Source organism: Chrysemys picta, chromosome 8, assembly GCF_011386835.1.
Source record: "Chrysemys picta bellii isolate R12L10 chromosome 8, ASM1138683v2, whole genome shotgun sequence".
In the NCBI taxonomy this organism is placed as follows: Eukaryota; Metazoa; Chordata; order Testudines; family Emydidae; genus Chrysemys; species Chrysemys picta.
The window spans coordinates 30986568-31001403 of record NC_088798.1 but is presented as its reverse complement, the minus strand read 5'-3'; the positions used below and the strand labels follow the sequence as shown (position 1 = coordinate 31001403).

The 14836-nt window shown below is 39.4% G+C and overlaps 1 protein-coding gene across 4 annotated transcripts in view; it reads left to right on the top strand.

Annotated features, from left to right (window-relative positions):
- The window catches only part of LOC101947507 (uncharacterized), a 186425-nt gene extending 172339 nt beyond the window's left edge, over nt 1-14086 (top strand). For 3 of the 4 annotated variants that reach the window (XR_010589689.1, XM_005298099.4, XM_065554197.1), the window contains one exon: nt 10247-14086. Coding sequence is in view for 3 of the 4 variants with exons in the window: in XM_005298099.4 (XP_005298156.1) it covers nt 10247-10460 (214 nt within the window). In the remaining variant the exon portion in view is untranslated. Of the gene's footprint in view, nt 1-7027; nt 8763-10246 lie in introns of those variants that run through there. The other variant, XM_065554196.1, reaches the window with a different exon arrangement.
- Nucleotides 14087-14836: the final 750 nt, after the last annotated feature.

Genomic DNA, 14836 nt, shown 5'->3' with positions numbered 1-14836 from the left:
GCGACGACCGTTTCTGCGTCATGAGATGTATTCCTCACACTTCTGATTTACAGGAGGTGTTCTACCGTTTTTCAGTTGAGGGTTTTACGATATCCCTGATTAGACCACAGAGATTTGGGGAATGAGTGTTCACATAGGAACATGTCAAGCAAATAATAGAAGAAATTCCTTTCGTCTTAAAAGGTCATGTCACATATAAAAACTTGGGTTCCAACAAACCCATTAAGATCCTTTGCTGAGAGGTGCAATAGAACTTTAGGGCATTCAACTTCCAGCAAGTTCAGGTCCTCAGTTCATCATAAAAGAAGCATAGGCCAATAACTGCAACACTACATTGCTGTCCCTTGCACCCAGCCACACTGCCTTTCCCCTCACGTGTGAATGTATTGTCATGTCTTTTTAATTGGAGGTTACTACAGGAGCTACAGGGAATTCCCATATTTTCCTAAAGCACTCAAAAATAATACAAATGTACAAATAATAGTTTGTGGTTCTTTCCAGGTGTTATTTACACTAAATGCATTAGTATATGCTAAGTGATAAGATGTTCATTGCTCAGGTTTGTGATTCCAAGGCACAAAACACAAGGGGTCCACAATATTCTCAATAAATCAGAAAGCCGTAAGATCCTTGCTGTTCGTACAGAACTGGATCATTGTTTCATGAATGGCACTTTATAGTCAGTGCTTAATTTGGAATGAAAGAGACGCCAGGGCTCAAGCAATTAGATGCTGGGGCTCAAGCAATTTTTTTACGTTCAGAACTGATATGAGAAGCTCAGAGGTGTCAGGGCTACGAACTGCCAAGCCTAGAGGTGCCGGGGCTCAGCCCTGGCAAGCTCTGGCACAAATTAAGCACTGACTATAGTCATGAAAAATGCCCCAGTAATGACTAGGGAACTCATTAGTTCTCTCTTTGGAACACGAGCACTATCAGAATTTTTTCTAAAGTATTTTCTTCCTTTTTCTTAACACTCTTAGTATTAATTCTCTTTGTTCCTGCACGAAACCTGGGCATTTCTCTTGCTTCAGCTGCCTATCTTTTGTGCTTCTCAAGGGGGTGTAATGGAGATTTTATTTATTTGCATATATGAGAAGATGGATTTAATAAATTGCAGTATCATAAATTTCATTTTTTGGAGGGAAGTATCACTCCCTTTGTGGTAATTTAAGGCTGCACAATCCACATAAATGTTGCCAGTGTCTTCAGTGGCTACCTTAAGAACTGGCCTATAGACCACACTGACTTTGATTCTTCCTATTATTTATCAAAAACCTTACAGTCCCCCACAGCACCCCATCTTTATAGGGCCCAGGTGGGAAAACCTTCTCAATAGGTGGAAGGCTATGGTAACAGAGCCAAGAGTTAGCTCAAGACCAGGACAAGGAAGTTGATCTTATGCACTTTACCTGAATGGGGCCAGGCTTGACCGTAGACATACTTAGACATATTTCTGGCAGCTAGTGCAAAGTGTGGAGCACAGATGTAATTTGCTCTTGTTAAATGTACCCTGCTCACAAAACAGGCAGCCATATGCTGCACTGGCTGAAGCTTCTAAGAGGCCGTCATCAGTGCTCTCAGGTAAAGCACATTGCCGCTATCTAGTCAAGAGATAATGAAGATATAGATGAATGTGATGAAGGCAAAAGGCTTAATTCCTTGGCCAGCTGCAGATGGTGAAAAAAGGCATTTGGGGCCACTTTGCTAGGTAGGACTCCATGAGTAGAGATGAGTATAACTAGAACCCGAGGCTGTGACCCACTTAACAATGGTTGTCAGCCTCAGCTTCAAAAGCAGTCACAGATTTTGTCAAAACAACGAGGAGTCCTTGTGGCACCTTTGAGACTAACAAATTCATTTGGGCATAAGCTTTTGTGGGCTAGAACCCAGAAAGCTTATGCCCAAATGAATTTGTTAGTCTCACAGGTGCCACAAAGACTCCTCGCTGTTTTTGCTGATACAACTAACACGGCTACCACTCTGAAACCTGTCATCATGCAAGGCACAGATTTTGTCAGTTTCTCCAAATGCTTTCTCTTGCCAATCAGCATCACCTTCATGTTATCTAGAAAGAGCCTGGGCCAACTGGCTTGCATCTATGCCTTATCTCTGCCAGACACAAGGAAGCTGTAGTGTTTGGTTTCAGTAGAGTTTGGTGTCATCAGGATATCGATGACACTGTAGCGCATACCGATTCCCATATCACAGATATGTTTTGAACAAGAGGGGTGCCAGTACTGTGATACTGCACAACCGAGGGCATGTCTACACTGCCCCAAAGTTCAAATTACAGGGGCGTGAATAGCAGTGTGCACCAAAGTGCTATGCTGTAACCCTCCCATGTGGATGCTGTGGGCATGAACTGAAAGGTTCCTAGTTCACATGAATGTAGTCCTCTTTGAAGAGGAATACAGTAAAGCAAAGTAGGAATCTTTTTGTTTGCACCTACACGGGGGAGTTACAGCAGAGCACAGACTACTCACACCTCTGTACTCTGAACTGTGACCAGTGTAGGCAAGACCTGAAAGCCCTTGGGAAGGAAAATTAGTTACCTATTACCAGCTTCTGGGAACTTCTTGATGGAAATTAGCAGAACTACCATTATTTCCTCCCTTTGCCATGTCAAGAGCACCACGTGGTGAACAGCATTGAAGGCCACTGAAAGATACAACAGTATTAGCGAGGACATCTGACTTTTCTCCATTTCCATGCAGAGATTATCAGTGCCCATCACTGCAGCATTCAGGTCTGAAACCTTATTCATGTTCATAAAAGTAGAGGATGTTAGATGTTCTTGAAGTTGGCCTCCAACTACCATCTCAATGATCTCTCACAGAAAAGGGAGGTTAGGGATCAGCCAATCAGTTAGTGACATTAGCATCAAGAGGTAGTTTCATGAGAAAGGGTCAGAAAACTCCATGTTTGCAAGATGCTAGCAATGAAGTCAGTATGTTTAGCCCCTCCGGCCTTGACATTATTACCAAGCTCTTTGAGAGGCCATCGCAGAATCTTGGCAATATTCTTTGGACCTTATGTTCTCTTGCATCAAATGCTAAAACAATAAGTTATATGTACTTTGTTTTTTTCACGTGATTAAGTGAAACCTAGGGAAATAAAGAGAAATCTGTAGAGGAAACATGTGCCTATTATAGATGAACCCAAAAGCTCTGATTCTGATCTCACACTGGTAGAATCTGGGAATAACCATCATGAAGTCAAGTTAATTGCACTGGTGTAAAGCCAATCTAAGTGAAATCAGAAACAGGCCCGAAGTGTTGTCTGTTTGTTTGTTGTAGGGGCTGTTTTTGGTTGCTTGGTTGTTTTTTTATCTGCATTTGTGAGGTCTAATACTATGTTGGAACTGCTTCTGCATTCTCTAAGATGAATCTTCATATAGAATTTACTCCAGGATCACCATGGTGCATGTAAAACTAATGTGCCATTACTGGAGAGATTTGAATTCTGCCAGCTGTAAATGACATACATGAAGTGATGCTGGATACCGATGTAGCAAACTAGTGAAGTCCCTCTTATATTTGTTGAATAGATTGCAATGTAAATATGCAGCTGGAAATGTACTGACAGTAGCTGAACTGGGTGCAGATTGGTTAGAAACATCAATTGATTAATGCATATAAAGTTTTTGGTTTTGTAATTTTGCAAAAACTGAAATTCTTATTTGTTATTTATCTGCTTTCAAAATATAACAAATAGTTCTATTGCCAATAACTGAACACCTATATTTATAGCACACTGGCGCTTCGTAAGTGTCATTTGTGTCATTATCTGCATATGTTCTAGCTTTCCTAGAGTTATAGAAATGTTATAATTATCACTAGAACTGTGTGATCAAGGAGATTAGATTTTTCAATGTGACTGTTTTCTCAAGACATCCTGACTGTAGTGGAGTGACTGTGCTGACATTTGCACAGATGGACAGCTGGTGCCTGGGATATGTCTGGTTAAAATGCAGACTTGAGGAGCCTAGTTGAGAAAGCTGAGCCACTGAGTTTCTAGACTAGTTGCCTGAGTCATAAGAAAATGTAGCCTGCATTATCCTTTGTGCTAGATGTAATGGAAAACATAGTGAACCAGAGCAAAACAGGGCTATTGCTAAAACATAGCTTTTGGCAGAAGGCTACAATGATTTTGTATCAGATTTTGGTATGCTTTTGTTCCATACCTAAGTAAGATATCTTTCCTGAGGGGTTCTCAGGCACTAACCTAAGCTGTTATCCATTTATGCACATAAACAGAAGGAGGCAAATTTATCCATGAGTCCAGCTGGCTAAACATACATACCAGTATACTACATTTGATAAATTACTCCTTGTAGTTGAAAAGCCCACAGTGTGAGACAGCAGTGTGGAATTCACATCTTGAAGATGGGGGCTAGATTCTGATATTAATTACACCAGCGTAAATTATAAATCCAGAGTAGCTCCCTTTACTTTAACTCTCCAAGTCAAATTCATCCCTGATGTAACTCCAAGTCAAATGTGGCTGTGTGCGTCTGTTTCCCCCTTTATAAAATACATTCCTACCTGTCAGGCATGGTCAGTGTTCATACAGTGTTTTGAAAAGTATAAAGCGCAATATAAGTGTGAGATATTACTTTTATTATGACCCTTTAGTAGTAGATATTTATAACCTCACTGGCTGTGCTAGCTATATTTACTTCTGTACAACTTTGTGCAAATAACATGCTACTCCAGAAATCCTGCTTTGAATCACATGGATAACAAATTATTGAAATGGGGCATTGAGGGAGGAGTGGTGACAAATTCAGTCATCTGTGTAAAACTCTCTTGAATGTACCTACCCCTTTTCATATGTATCACCTATTTTTATAAAGGGAGAAACAGACCAACCTGGCCACATTCCTATGGGAAGTGAGTTTTCCATCATCAGTCCCAGCAATCTTCAGTGGAGTTATGCCATCCAATAATCTGATCCACAAAGTCCACAGTCAGGTCCTAGTTATGGAAGATTATGCTGAGCCACATCGAACCACTCACTGAATTCAGGGCTAAGAACTGTCAAACCTTATCTCCTCACACTTAATAACATTACAACTAGGCCTATGTACCAGAATTTAGAGCAAGCCACCACTAATAGCAACTGGGAAGAAGAGAGTGAGGAGGAACTGGATTTGGCAACAATTGGAGCACAGCAGGTTTCAACAGTTTACTTTGGAAAGTAATTGTTCACTAAACAACCATGATTTAATTACACTGGAATAATCCCAGCATTGGTAACTTTTATTAAAAACAAGACTGTGCAGCAGTTACGTAAACATTGTAGTGCTTTTAGCTGAGATTGACTGTTCACAAACCATTCAGTCACTGCACGATTTTTGAGGGCTGGACTTTTAAGTGGTTTCTCCTATTTCTTCTACATCAGTTTTAATTGCTAATAAATTAAACTTCCTGCAGGAGGAAGAGTAATGTTATTTGGTTTGCACATAGGCTGCATCCATCACCCTGGTGGATAATTAACAAGGAAGATATAAATTCTAGCGCTGCAAATTTTGGGACCGATCCTGCAGCTCATTCACTCCAGTGGAGCTACTCACATGAGTAATGGCACCAGCAGAAAGACTCAAAGTGGTATTTGGACTGACAAAAACTATCCTGTAATAAATAAGGGATAATCTGTGTTAAGACTTAGAGCAACCGGTCTTACATACTATATTAAAGCTAATGGGCCTGATTCAACTCTCACACCAGTGTAAATCAGGTCCAGTATCTGTTTAAAAAAACCTAATTATGACATTTGTTAGTAGTTGGGAACTAGTTCCCCAAATCTGAAAATGTCTTGCTACATTAGTGCTAGATTTGTGCATTATAAATAAGTCTTGTGGACTCCATGGGGTCCTCTCCTAAACATGTACCATAGTGATTGCTAATTGGGCTGCTTTTTCTTCCTTATGCAGCCTGTCTTCTCAGGGTGATGTATGCTTAAAACCATTGACTTGGGGCATTCAGGATAGTGCCCCATGAGAAATCTATATGCCCCATAGGAAAACCTTGTGCAGCTTCTGGGCATCAAACTGGTTAAGTAACGCTAATATAAGCGGATTTGATGTTCTAACTTTAAATATCAAGGGAGCAATACCTGAAAGAACTGAGGTTGAAGCACTGTACTGAACAATTTCCTATTTATTGTAGACCATATATTTAGTAACTAATCATCCAGTCTAATAATCTAAAATAGTATTTGACAAAAAGGTCAAGTGTTTAATATTGGGGCTAGGAGAGCCATAAAAATCTATAAGGAATGAGCTACTTGGAACAGAAAGTCAGACCCAGTGCCCTGCTTAGTCATTGTATCTTTCAGTTCCTCCTTTCATTCTATAAAAATGTCTAACTCTCTTAAACTCAAATTATTCCATATGTTTACTACTTTGGGAGGACATAATTCTTCTTGAATTCCCCGCTGATTCTTCAATCCTGGATTTTTAGATCAAAAGGTTTTCTCTCTTAAAATTTTCTGAAGCTTTTCAAAATGTTTTAATGTTTTATGGAATAAACAAAGTTCTCACAAAAAGGAAAAGTACTTTGATTTTTATGGAAATGTATTTAGAATGCAATTAAGGGGATTTTAAAAATTCAGTAATTGCTTTACAAAACTTCATGTAATCTATGTTTCAAGTCCTTTGGCCAAATGAACCTCAGCCAAAAGGGCTGGAGGAAATGGGCTACATACAACTCCCACACCAGCTCTGAATTAGTGCATCCACTGGTTAAAATACAGGACTATACGTCAAAAGTGCTTGGTTCTCTTCCCTGGTCTGCTGCTGACTCATTGTCTCACTGTAAAATGGGCTTAATTCCGTACTTGGAGATCCTTGGGTGGATCTGTAGATATACGCAGTATTAATCTTGCTGTTGCACTCTCTTAACTCTGTTTCTCTGATAATGTTCAGAGTCTCTGTTCCTCATGACTCCCCACTTGTTACCAGTTTCCTTTGTTTCCACCATCTTCCTATCTGTTTCTAGGGTTTCCTCTTTTATTCTTCCTACAGGATCTCACCCTCTGCTACAGCTATTGAAACATTTAAATCTCACTCTCTACAACTCCCTGGAGAAGAAACTGAAAGAGCGAATGCTGTCAATTATCCCACCAACAGGTTTCACCCATTGTAGAATAAGTGATCAAATAAACTCCTCTGTGGAACTTACACTTGTCAGTTATATGGTGATCAGAGGGTTTCCCTGTGTTCAGATTTGCAATATGTACCTCATCCACAGTTATATGTTATAAATAGAAATACTTGGGAGGACAAATAGAGAAGCAACTGTTAACTCTGCTGAGATCTTTTTGGATCAATGGACTGAGAAAAGGTTCATTTTTTTTTCTTAAAAAGGGATTGTCCCTACTGAAGCAGAACAGCTGGCATTAAGAGGCTGATCCACTCCCATTGCAGTCCCTAGCCAAACTCCGAGTGGTGCAGAATCAAGCCTTCATTAAATCCATGCCCAGCCTGTGAAATTTAAAAATGTTTAAAGTGAATTTAGAAGTATGGACTTAACAAGATATATAGAAGCAAATGTAAAAAGCAAATCAAACTGAGTCAAATTCTGATCTCTATTAGACTGATATAAACATAAGTAGCTCCATTGACTTCCATGACATTATTCTCCATGCACAGCAGTGTGACGGGGAGTAAAATTCATCCATAATCTTTATCTGTTGTAACCATCTTGCTCCTTCCCTTCCTAACTGCTGCACTATTATCTAGTGTTGTTACTCTCAGTGTAATGTCTGATTTAGATGGTGAGCTTTTTGGGGAGAGTAGCTGTCTTCTTATATTTTTAAGAGCTGTATACACCTAAACTACCTACATTACTGTATAAATAATAAAGAATGCCAATTTTTGTGATGAGCCCAAAACCACCACTCCCACGTCAATTAAGGCCTATGCATTTATCATTCCCTTCACATATGTATTCACGCCAAGATAAGGACATATACATGTAAGCAGAACTATTTAGGCAAAAGCTCTTAGAGATAAAACTTTGTAGTGTCTTAGGTAAGATTTTGATCTCCAAAATCAATGGAATTACTCTGGGACCAAATCAGGCCTATATACTATAAAGTGGTTGGAACGCTTTTGTGCTGGGTATCAGAGAAAACCCAAACTACTTGTGCTAAGGAGTGAAAGAAAATATTCTAATAATGGATGGATAATTGAGTGATGCATTGCATTTGACAATAAAGAAAAGTGTGGATGTGTCCTCATATGTAATCTAAAAGTTACTCGAGTGAGTGGGTTGTTTGTATATGCTTTGAGTTATATCAAAATTCATGATAGTTATCTTCATTTTTAATAGTTAATGAATGATCAGTGTAACATGTTGGAATAGGAAATGCTAGATGATTCATATTAACTGTTATGAAAGTTTTTCAAGGTTTGAAATGTAGAAAGAAAAGTGAAAGTTGCTATATCATCTACACAGTATTTAAAAGCTGAGACATTTCTACATGTGAGCGATGAGAAATTTTGAGTAACACAATTTGTCAGATGGTCATATGGTTTGATTTTCTGAGAATCAGGTTGAGTCCCGTTGTCCTGCATTTGTATAAGTTCTCAAACAATGAAACTGTTTTCATGTAAATTTCTTTCGACTGAAAGTCATCCTTTCATAAAATTGGTGTTACTGTATAAAGCTATATTTTTTCCCTCCGGTGGAAGATGCTTTGTAAAACCAGTGTTTTATGTTCTGTATTAGAACTAATATAAAATCCAAGATGTAAAAGTGAGTCATTAATCTTACTCAATTATTTATGACTGACAAGGAATCCAGCAACATTGCCATGGAATTCCTGTCATGCATAAACCTCTGAGAATCCTGCACTAAACACAAGGCGCCAATTCTCTGCTGGAATAAATGGGCACAGCTCCATTGACTTCAATGGAGTTTCCACAACATATTCCAGCAGAGAAACTGACCCAAAGCAGTTGAGTATACTGTCCTACAGAGACCTTTATTACCCCCTTCAGTGAGCAGAGATTTTTATCACCATGTCAGCACATAGGAGAAAGCAAACTATGATACATGCATGAACATTTCATAAAGCCTCAGATGGAGAACATAAGCCAACCACTAAGGCCAGGCTCCTCCAAGGTATTGAGGTGTCTAACTTTCAGTGGGAGGATCTAGGCCTGACTACCTGGGGATTGGGAAGGAAATGTCTCTTACAGGTAGGTCATTCTACAGTACCAGTAATTGTTTTGGTTATGTGGTACTGGCTATTAACACAGACAGGATATGGGACTAGGATATGTTCTTATCCAGAATGCCAGTTCCCATGATCCTACATTGTTGTTACATTTTCTAACAGAGTCATTCCTATAGCTCCCTGTCAGCAAGGAAAAGAAAGCCGGAACAGTGGTATTAATACATACGACAATAAAGTATAGAGTTGCTTACAACTGTATTAAAGGAATAGTTATACTCATGGTAAGGGACTTTTGCCACTTTTTCTATTTTGACTTGCTGTGCAGAGGACGTGTTCTCATCCCAATTAGAGCTGTATAAATGTCCTCATTCCCGTACATGCAGCGGATCTGAGTGTGTGTGTTCTGAACATCTTTGCTGTTTCTTTGGGCTGTTTATATGGTGGATAAGAACCACCAGGTTCTACAGTTAGCCAAGTACACTCCAATCAGAGACAGTTCATCTTGTTACAGCGTACACATATTTCCTGTACATTTGCAATAAGGGTAAAGAAGACCAGTTCTTTGCTTTTTAAAGCCCTTGAAAGAAGAAAGACATACAGCAGTTTAGATTACTAGCAGACTACAATGTACGTTGCATAAAAATGTCAGTCTTAATGGCAAAGTTCAGGATAAAACTGTGTCAGCTAGTTTAATCATTTGCCATGAAATACCAGTTATCTTAATCTTACATGCAGTCTTTAAGTCGGCTGCATATTTTTGTGTAATTGAATCCTGACCCTAAAAGGGAGGAATCAAGGAATTTGCTTTTTAGTGAATACAGTTAGGACCTAAATATTCCAGTTTAGAAATTATATTCACACTATTGTCAGATATTTTAATACTAGGTATTTTTTCTCTGTTTCATATTTGTTTTCCATGCTGTAAAAAGTCATATTAGTATTCAGTTTCTATGGAACTTAACTGGGAAAAGTACAAATATTGTTCCCAGAACTTAAGACAGATAAATTAGTATCTAATCCAAATGACAGCTTTTGTACATGTATTTTGCTTTCCCTCTAGATACGTATTGTATTACTGCAGCAGCAAATACAACGAGGCCAAGATGTCTTCATTTTCCGTCAGAGCGAGAACTGTAGAACAATGTGATCGAGGCGTTGGTCTTCTGTGGCCAGCCGGTCAGAACCCATCAACAGCTGTGATGAGCAGAGCAGAGATGGGGAAACAGGAGGCAGTCAAAGCCAAAGAAGGTTTCGGCCTGAAGCTGTGTGTATGACTGAAGCAGAGCAAGGCCAGGACCCAAGGAAACCCCAGCAGCAAGGGAAAAAACAGATTGACTCTCAGTGACTCATTTAGCTCCTGGATTGGACAGATCTCTCCCCTGCTGGCAGTTTGGCTGAGCATCAATGGGACAGATACCAGGATGAATAGCTTAAAATAATTAGGGGGCCAATCTGCAAAACTGCTCTCATCCAATTCTTTACTGTGTGATGAAAGACACAAAACAAATTACATTTAGATATTAAATATTAAGTCACTGGATTTACCTCCATTTGGTCCAAAGCAGGAAACTGGATAAAATTCAATTTTATATCATTGTGTTGATGGCCTGTTTTTCATCAAATGAGTGAGTGTTTGTTGGCAGGTCAGACTCTTTGACACATGGGGAAAATAGGTGCTTAATTTAAATGAGAATTAATGCAATCATAATTAACACAAATGTGAACAGAATTAAACACAGGCAAGAGTTCAGTTTAATGCTTAGCAGTTTAAACTATATGTTTTAGGAAACATCCTGCTTCAGCTGAAGACAATGGCAGTGTTGCCACTGAATTCAATGGAAACCGGAGTAGGCCTTCTAGGTAGACAGGCAGGATTCCCTGTACTTTATATTTAATGCACAAAAACAGAAGCAACAAGCTCATTTAGTATCAGTAAAGGTCAGTTAAAATTATAGAGACATCCTTTGGAGCAAATCTTCTGCCTTGTATTTGCATATTTATGAACTAGAGATTATGACAGGCCATTCCATTTATTAGAGCAGCGCTGCTATAGTTAATAGTCTGTCAGCGTTTCCATTATAAACCCCGTTTTTCAGTGTTTTAATTTCTCAGCCATTTGAAATCACATCAGGAAGCAACGTAGCCCTTGTGTTGTCAGGCCAGGTGCATTTTTTTTTAAAAATTAATAAAAATATATTTAAATGAGCTCAGCCATTTCTGATTGGGCAAATGTCATAAAATCACAAAGCCTTGGGGGATATTATTCTTTTTTCTTTTTTTTTTCGGGAGATTTTGACAATCACTTCTTCTTTTTCTTCTCCTTATCTCATCACCTGGGGTCGAGTTATCATGCAAGCATCTGCCATCTTCTTCTGTCCAAGAAGAAGTCCACTTGCTTACCATCTTCTTTGATGCAATCCATCCATCGCTGCTTCAGCTTTCCTTGGGGTCTCTTTCCAACCACCCTGTCCTGTCCCCAAATTCTCTTCATTCATCCTGTGCACATGTCCAAACCAGCAAAGTTGCACTTCCTTGATTTTGTCAGCCACATCACAGACATTGACTTCCATCCTAATGCTTTCATTTCTAAATCTGTCCCTTCATGTAACTCTTTTTATTATGCAAAGACAGCTCATCTCAAACACCTGTCAGCATTGAACTTGCTGTATCTTACCCATGCTTCTTCACCATACAGCGTTGTGGAGTACACTTGGAATCTCAGTGTCAGTGGCGTATGCTTCTCATAAGCAACATCTAGGATGTTATTCCACACTCATCCAGCACTCTCCAGTCTGGACTGCAGCTCACATTCAAGCTTGCTGTCTTCCATAACCCAGCCACCAAGGTACTTGAACTGGTCACTTTGGTTTAGTCATGGTCCATTAATCTCTATATCCAGTTTCCCTCTGGCACCTCTACTGACTCACATGACCTCAGTCTTAGTCATGTTCATTTTCATCCCATGCCTGCTTAGCTGGTCAGACCACTGATTTACTTTTTCCTCTAGGTCTTCTTTTGCGGATGCCCTTATTGCTATATCATCTGAGTATAGCAGTTTCTCCCCTTTTCACATTGGGTTCTTCCTGCTGACATAGGCCATCAATATGATAAACAGCAGCGGACTGAGAGCTGACCCTGGTGCAGTCTGACTTGCACTTCAAAGGGCTTGTCGTTCCAGTACCTGTTCAGATCACTGTTTTAGGTGATGTATATAATGCATTCGCCATAAATATTAAATCCGTAGACATTCCATATTTCCTCAGCATTGGTGTGAGCATCCTTGTGTCCACTTTTTGACAAACACATCTATCAAAAACATCTTGAAGTTTTGAAAAATGACATTTTGCAAGCAGCAAGTATATAAAGGGAACATCAGTCCTTGGTGCAAAGTCGAAGTTGCTGGAGGTACTTATCAAGTGGTGACACCAGGCTGGTCCCAAGCACGTGTGAACCATTTGGCTGCACATGGTGCCCCTTGCCCTTGGCAGCCAAAGCATTGGGCTAAGGGTGACAGCTAGGAAGAGAGAGCATGTGAGACAGCAGGAGCCACATTAAGGTGAATGAGATGCCTTGAGTAGAACAAGCATCATGGGCAGATCCACATTGTTGCAGGGTAGGATGGAGAGTTATGAAACTGGCATCCCCGTAAGTGATTCTTCTACTTCTTCTGAAACTGGTTAAGACCAGCACTATGGTGACCTCATTGCTGTTATTTTGGAATATAACTTTTAGTACTTTGCTGAGCTTTTCCTAGTTTCCCTGCATGCAATATAGAGACAAGCTGCACCTTCCTCATGCCTATTTGAACTTCCTACTTATTCTGAGTGTCCCCAGCTTGTCCACAACAGAGGAATTCCATCTATTGCCAACTCCCTGGCAAAAGGAAGATTGCTGATTACAATGGCAATATTTAGGTGAGGGCAGGAATAGGAGTAAAGTGACAAAATTTTAAAAAATTGTAATTCTACCCACTTCAAAGGAGTCCCCAGGAAGAGGCAAACACCCAGGAGAACAGGCTTCCACCTGAAAACACATGCTTTTTCCCATCCTTCCTGTCACAAGATCCTGAGACTCTGGGAACCTAAGTGGGACCTGATAGCACCAATGTAAGGAAGCTGCCCCAGACTTAGCATGTATGATGCACTTATTGTGTAACGTATTATAAAAGCACCTGGCACAGAACCAAAACTCTGTATTTTCTTCCATGAACTGTGGCTGGAGTAGAAACTCTTAGTTGTAAAAGCTATGCTACATATACACTTTGAAAATATATACCTTTTAAGGTATGAGGCAGCTAAAGCCTCAGGTCTTAAAGCCTCCAGATTTTGACAGCAGTCAAATCCAAACAGATTCAAACTTTATGTCTAGCCAATCTCTGTAATGAGTAAAATAAAAGACCTGGATCAGGACACCATGTTCAAACCTCTGGAAAATTTGGATCCATCTCGAATAGCTCAGGCTCATCTCCACTTCTTTAGCACAACAATATTTGGGATAGTTGTCAATGTGATTCCTAATTTTAGGAGGTTCTTTTTTCCAAATTCCACCCCAGAATTATAGTAAAGAGCGATCTTCCTTTCCCTGGATAGACTGCAAAAAATTAATCCCTGGTCATGATAGTTGTTCGTAACTCAGAACTAGGCAGAATTAGGACTGGTGCTTCCTGATTGTTTTGCATTTGTAATAATAAAACTTTTTTTAAAAGTAAATGTTGCCTGATGTAGCAGTAATGAAGAGACTGCCAAGCATGTGTTCAAATATGTCTAGAGTATGCACTATTATATGTAATCTGATGGAAGATACATTCTGAAACTTATCTGAGTATTAGTTTTCACTACATATTTGTTTTGCTATCTTTTATTTTTACTTTGCAGTGAAATAAAAAGACTTGCACAACTGATTTTAATCTGTCTCATACAAATTATTATGTAATTAGCCACAATAGGATGTGTGCAGTTGTGGGTGTGGTGGGTATATAGATTGAATGCCAACACTCATCTAGGTATGGAGTTGTAAAATTACACAATAACTTACACCCTGGGTGGGTGCTGTAATTATATTTTACATTAAAATAAGTTACATGAACAAAACAGAACACACTGTTTTTATCTTCCCACTGAAGTAGATCGTAGCAGAGGATTATTATAACAGTATTCCCTGGATATAGCATCTTTCATCTCCAAAGGACCCGATAATACTTTACCAACATAAATATGATACGGAAACAACACATGAAGATCATTTCATCCACCAGTGAAATGAAGCTACCCCAGGGTGGAAATGCCGCAAATGCTGAATAATGCACAGCACTACTACACAGCAGTTTTATGCAGGAAGTGAAGATTACCATGTCCAATTGAAACTGCTGGAGAATGTTAAATAGGCTGAGTGTAATTACCTTAGTTAGAATTTGGCTGGACCCTGGAATTTATAATCCTCTATCTCACAAAAAGTTTCAGGAGACTGAACTCCATGGTACAGTAAAAAAAACTTTGAAATTTCACCAGATTTATTACATTTTAATGACTGAAATATTCTGCAAGATTTGGGATCCTGAAAGCTTTGAGGAAACATAGCGCCACACTATGAATCCAATGTTTCTCTGTTATGTTTACCCCTGAGTATCTGGGTTACAATGAGCAGAAGTACT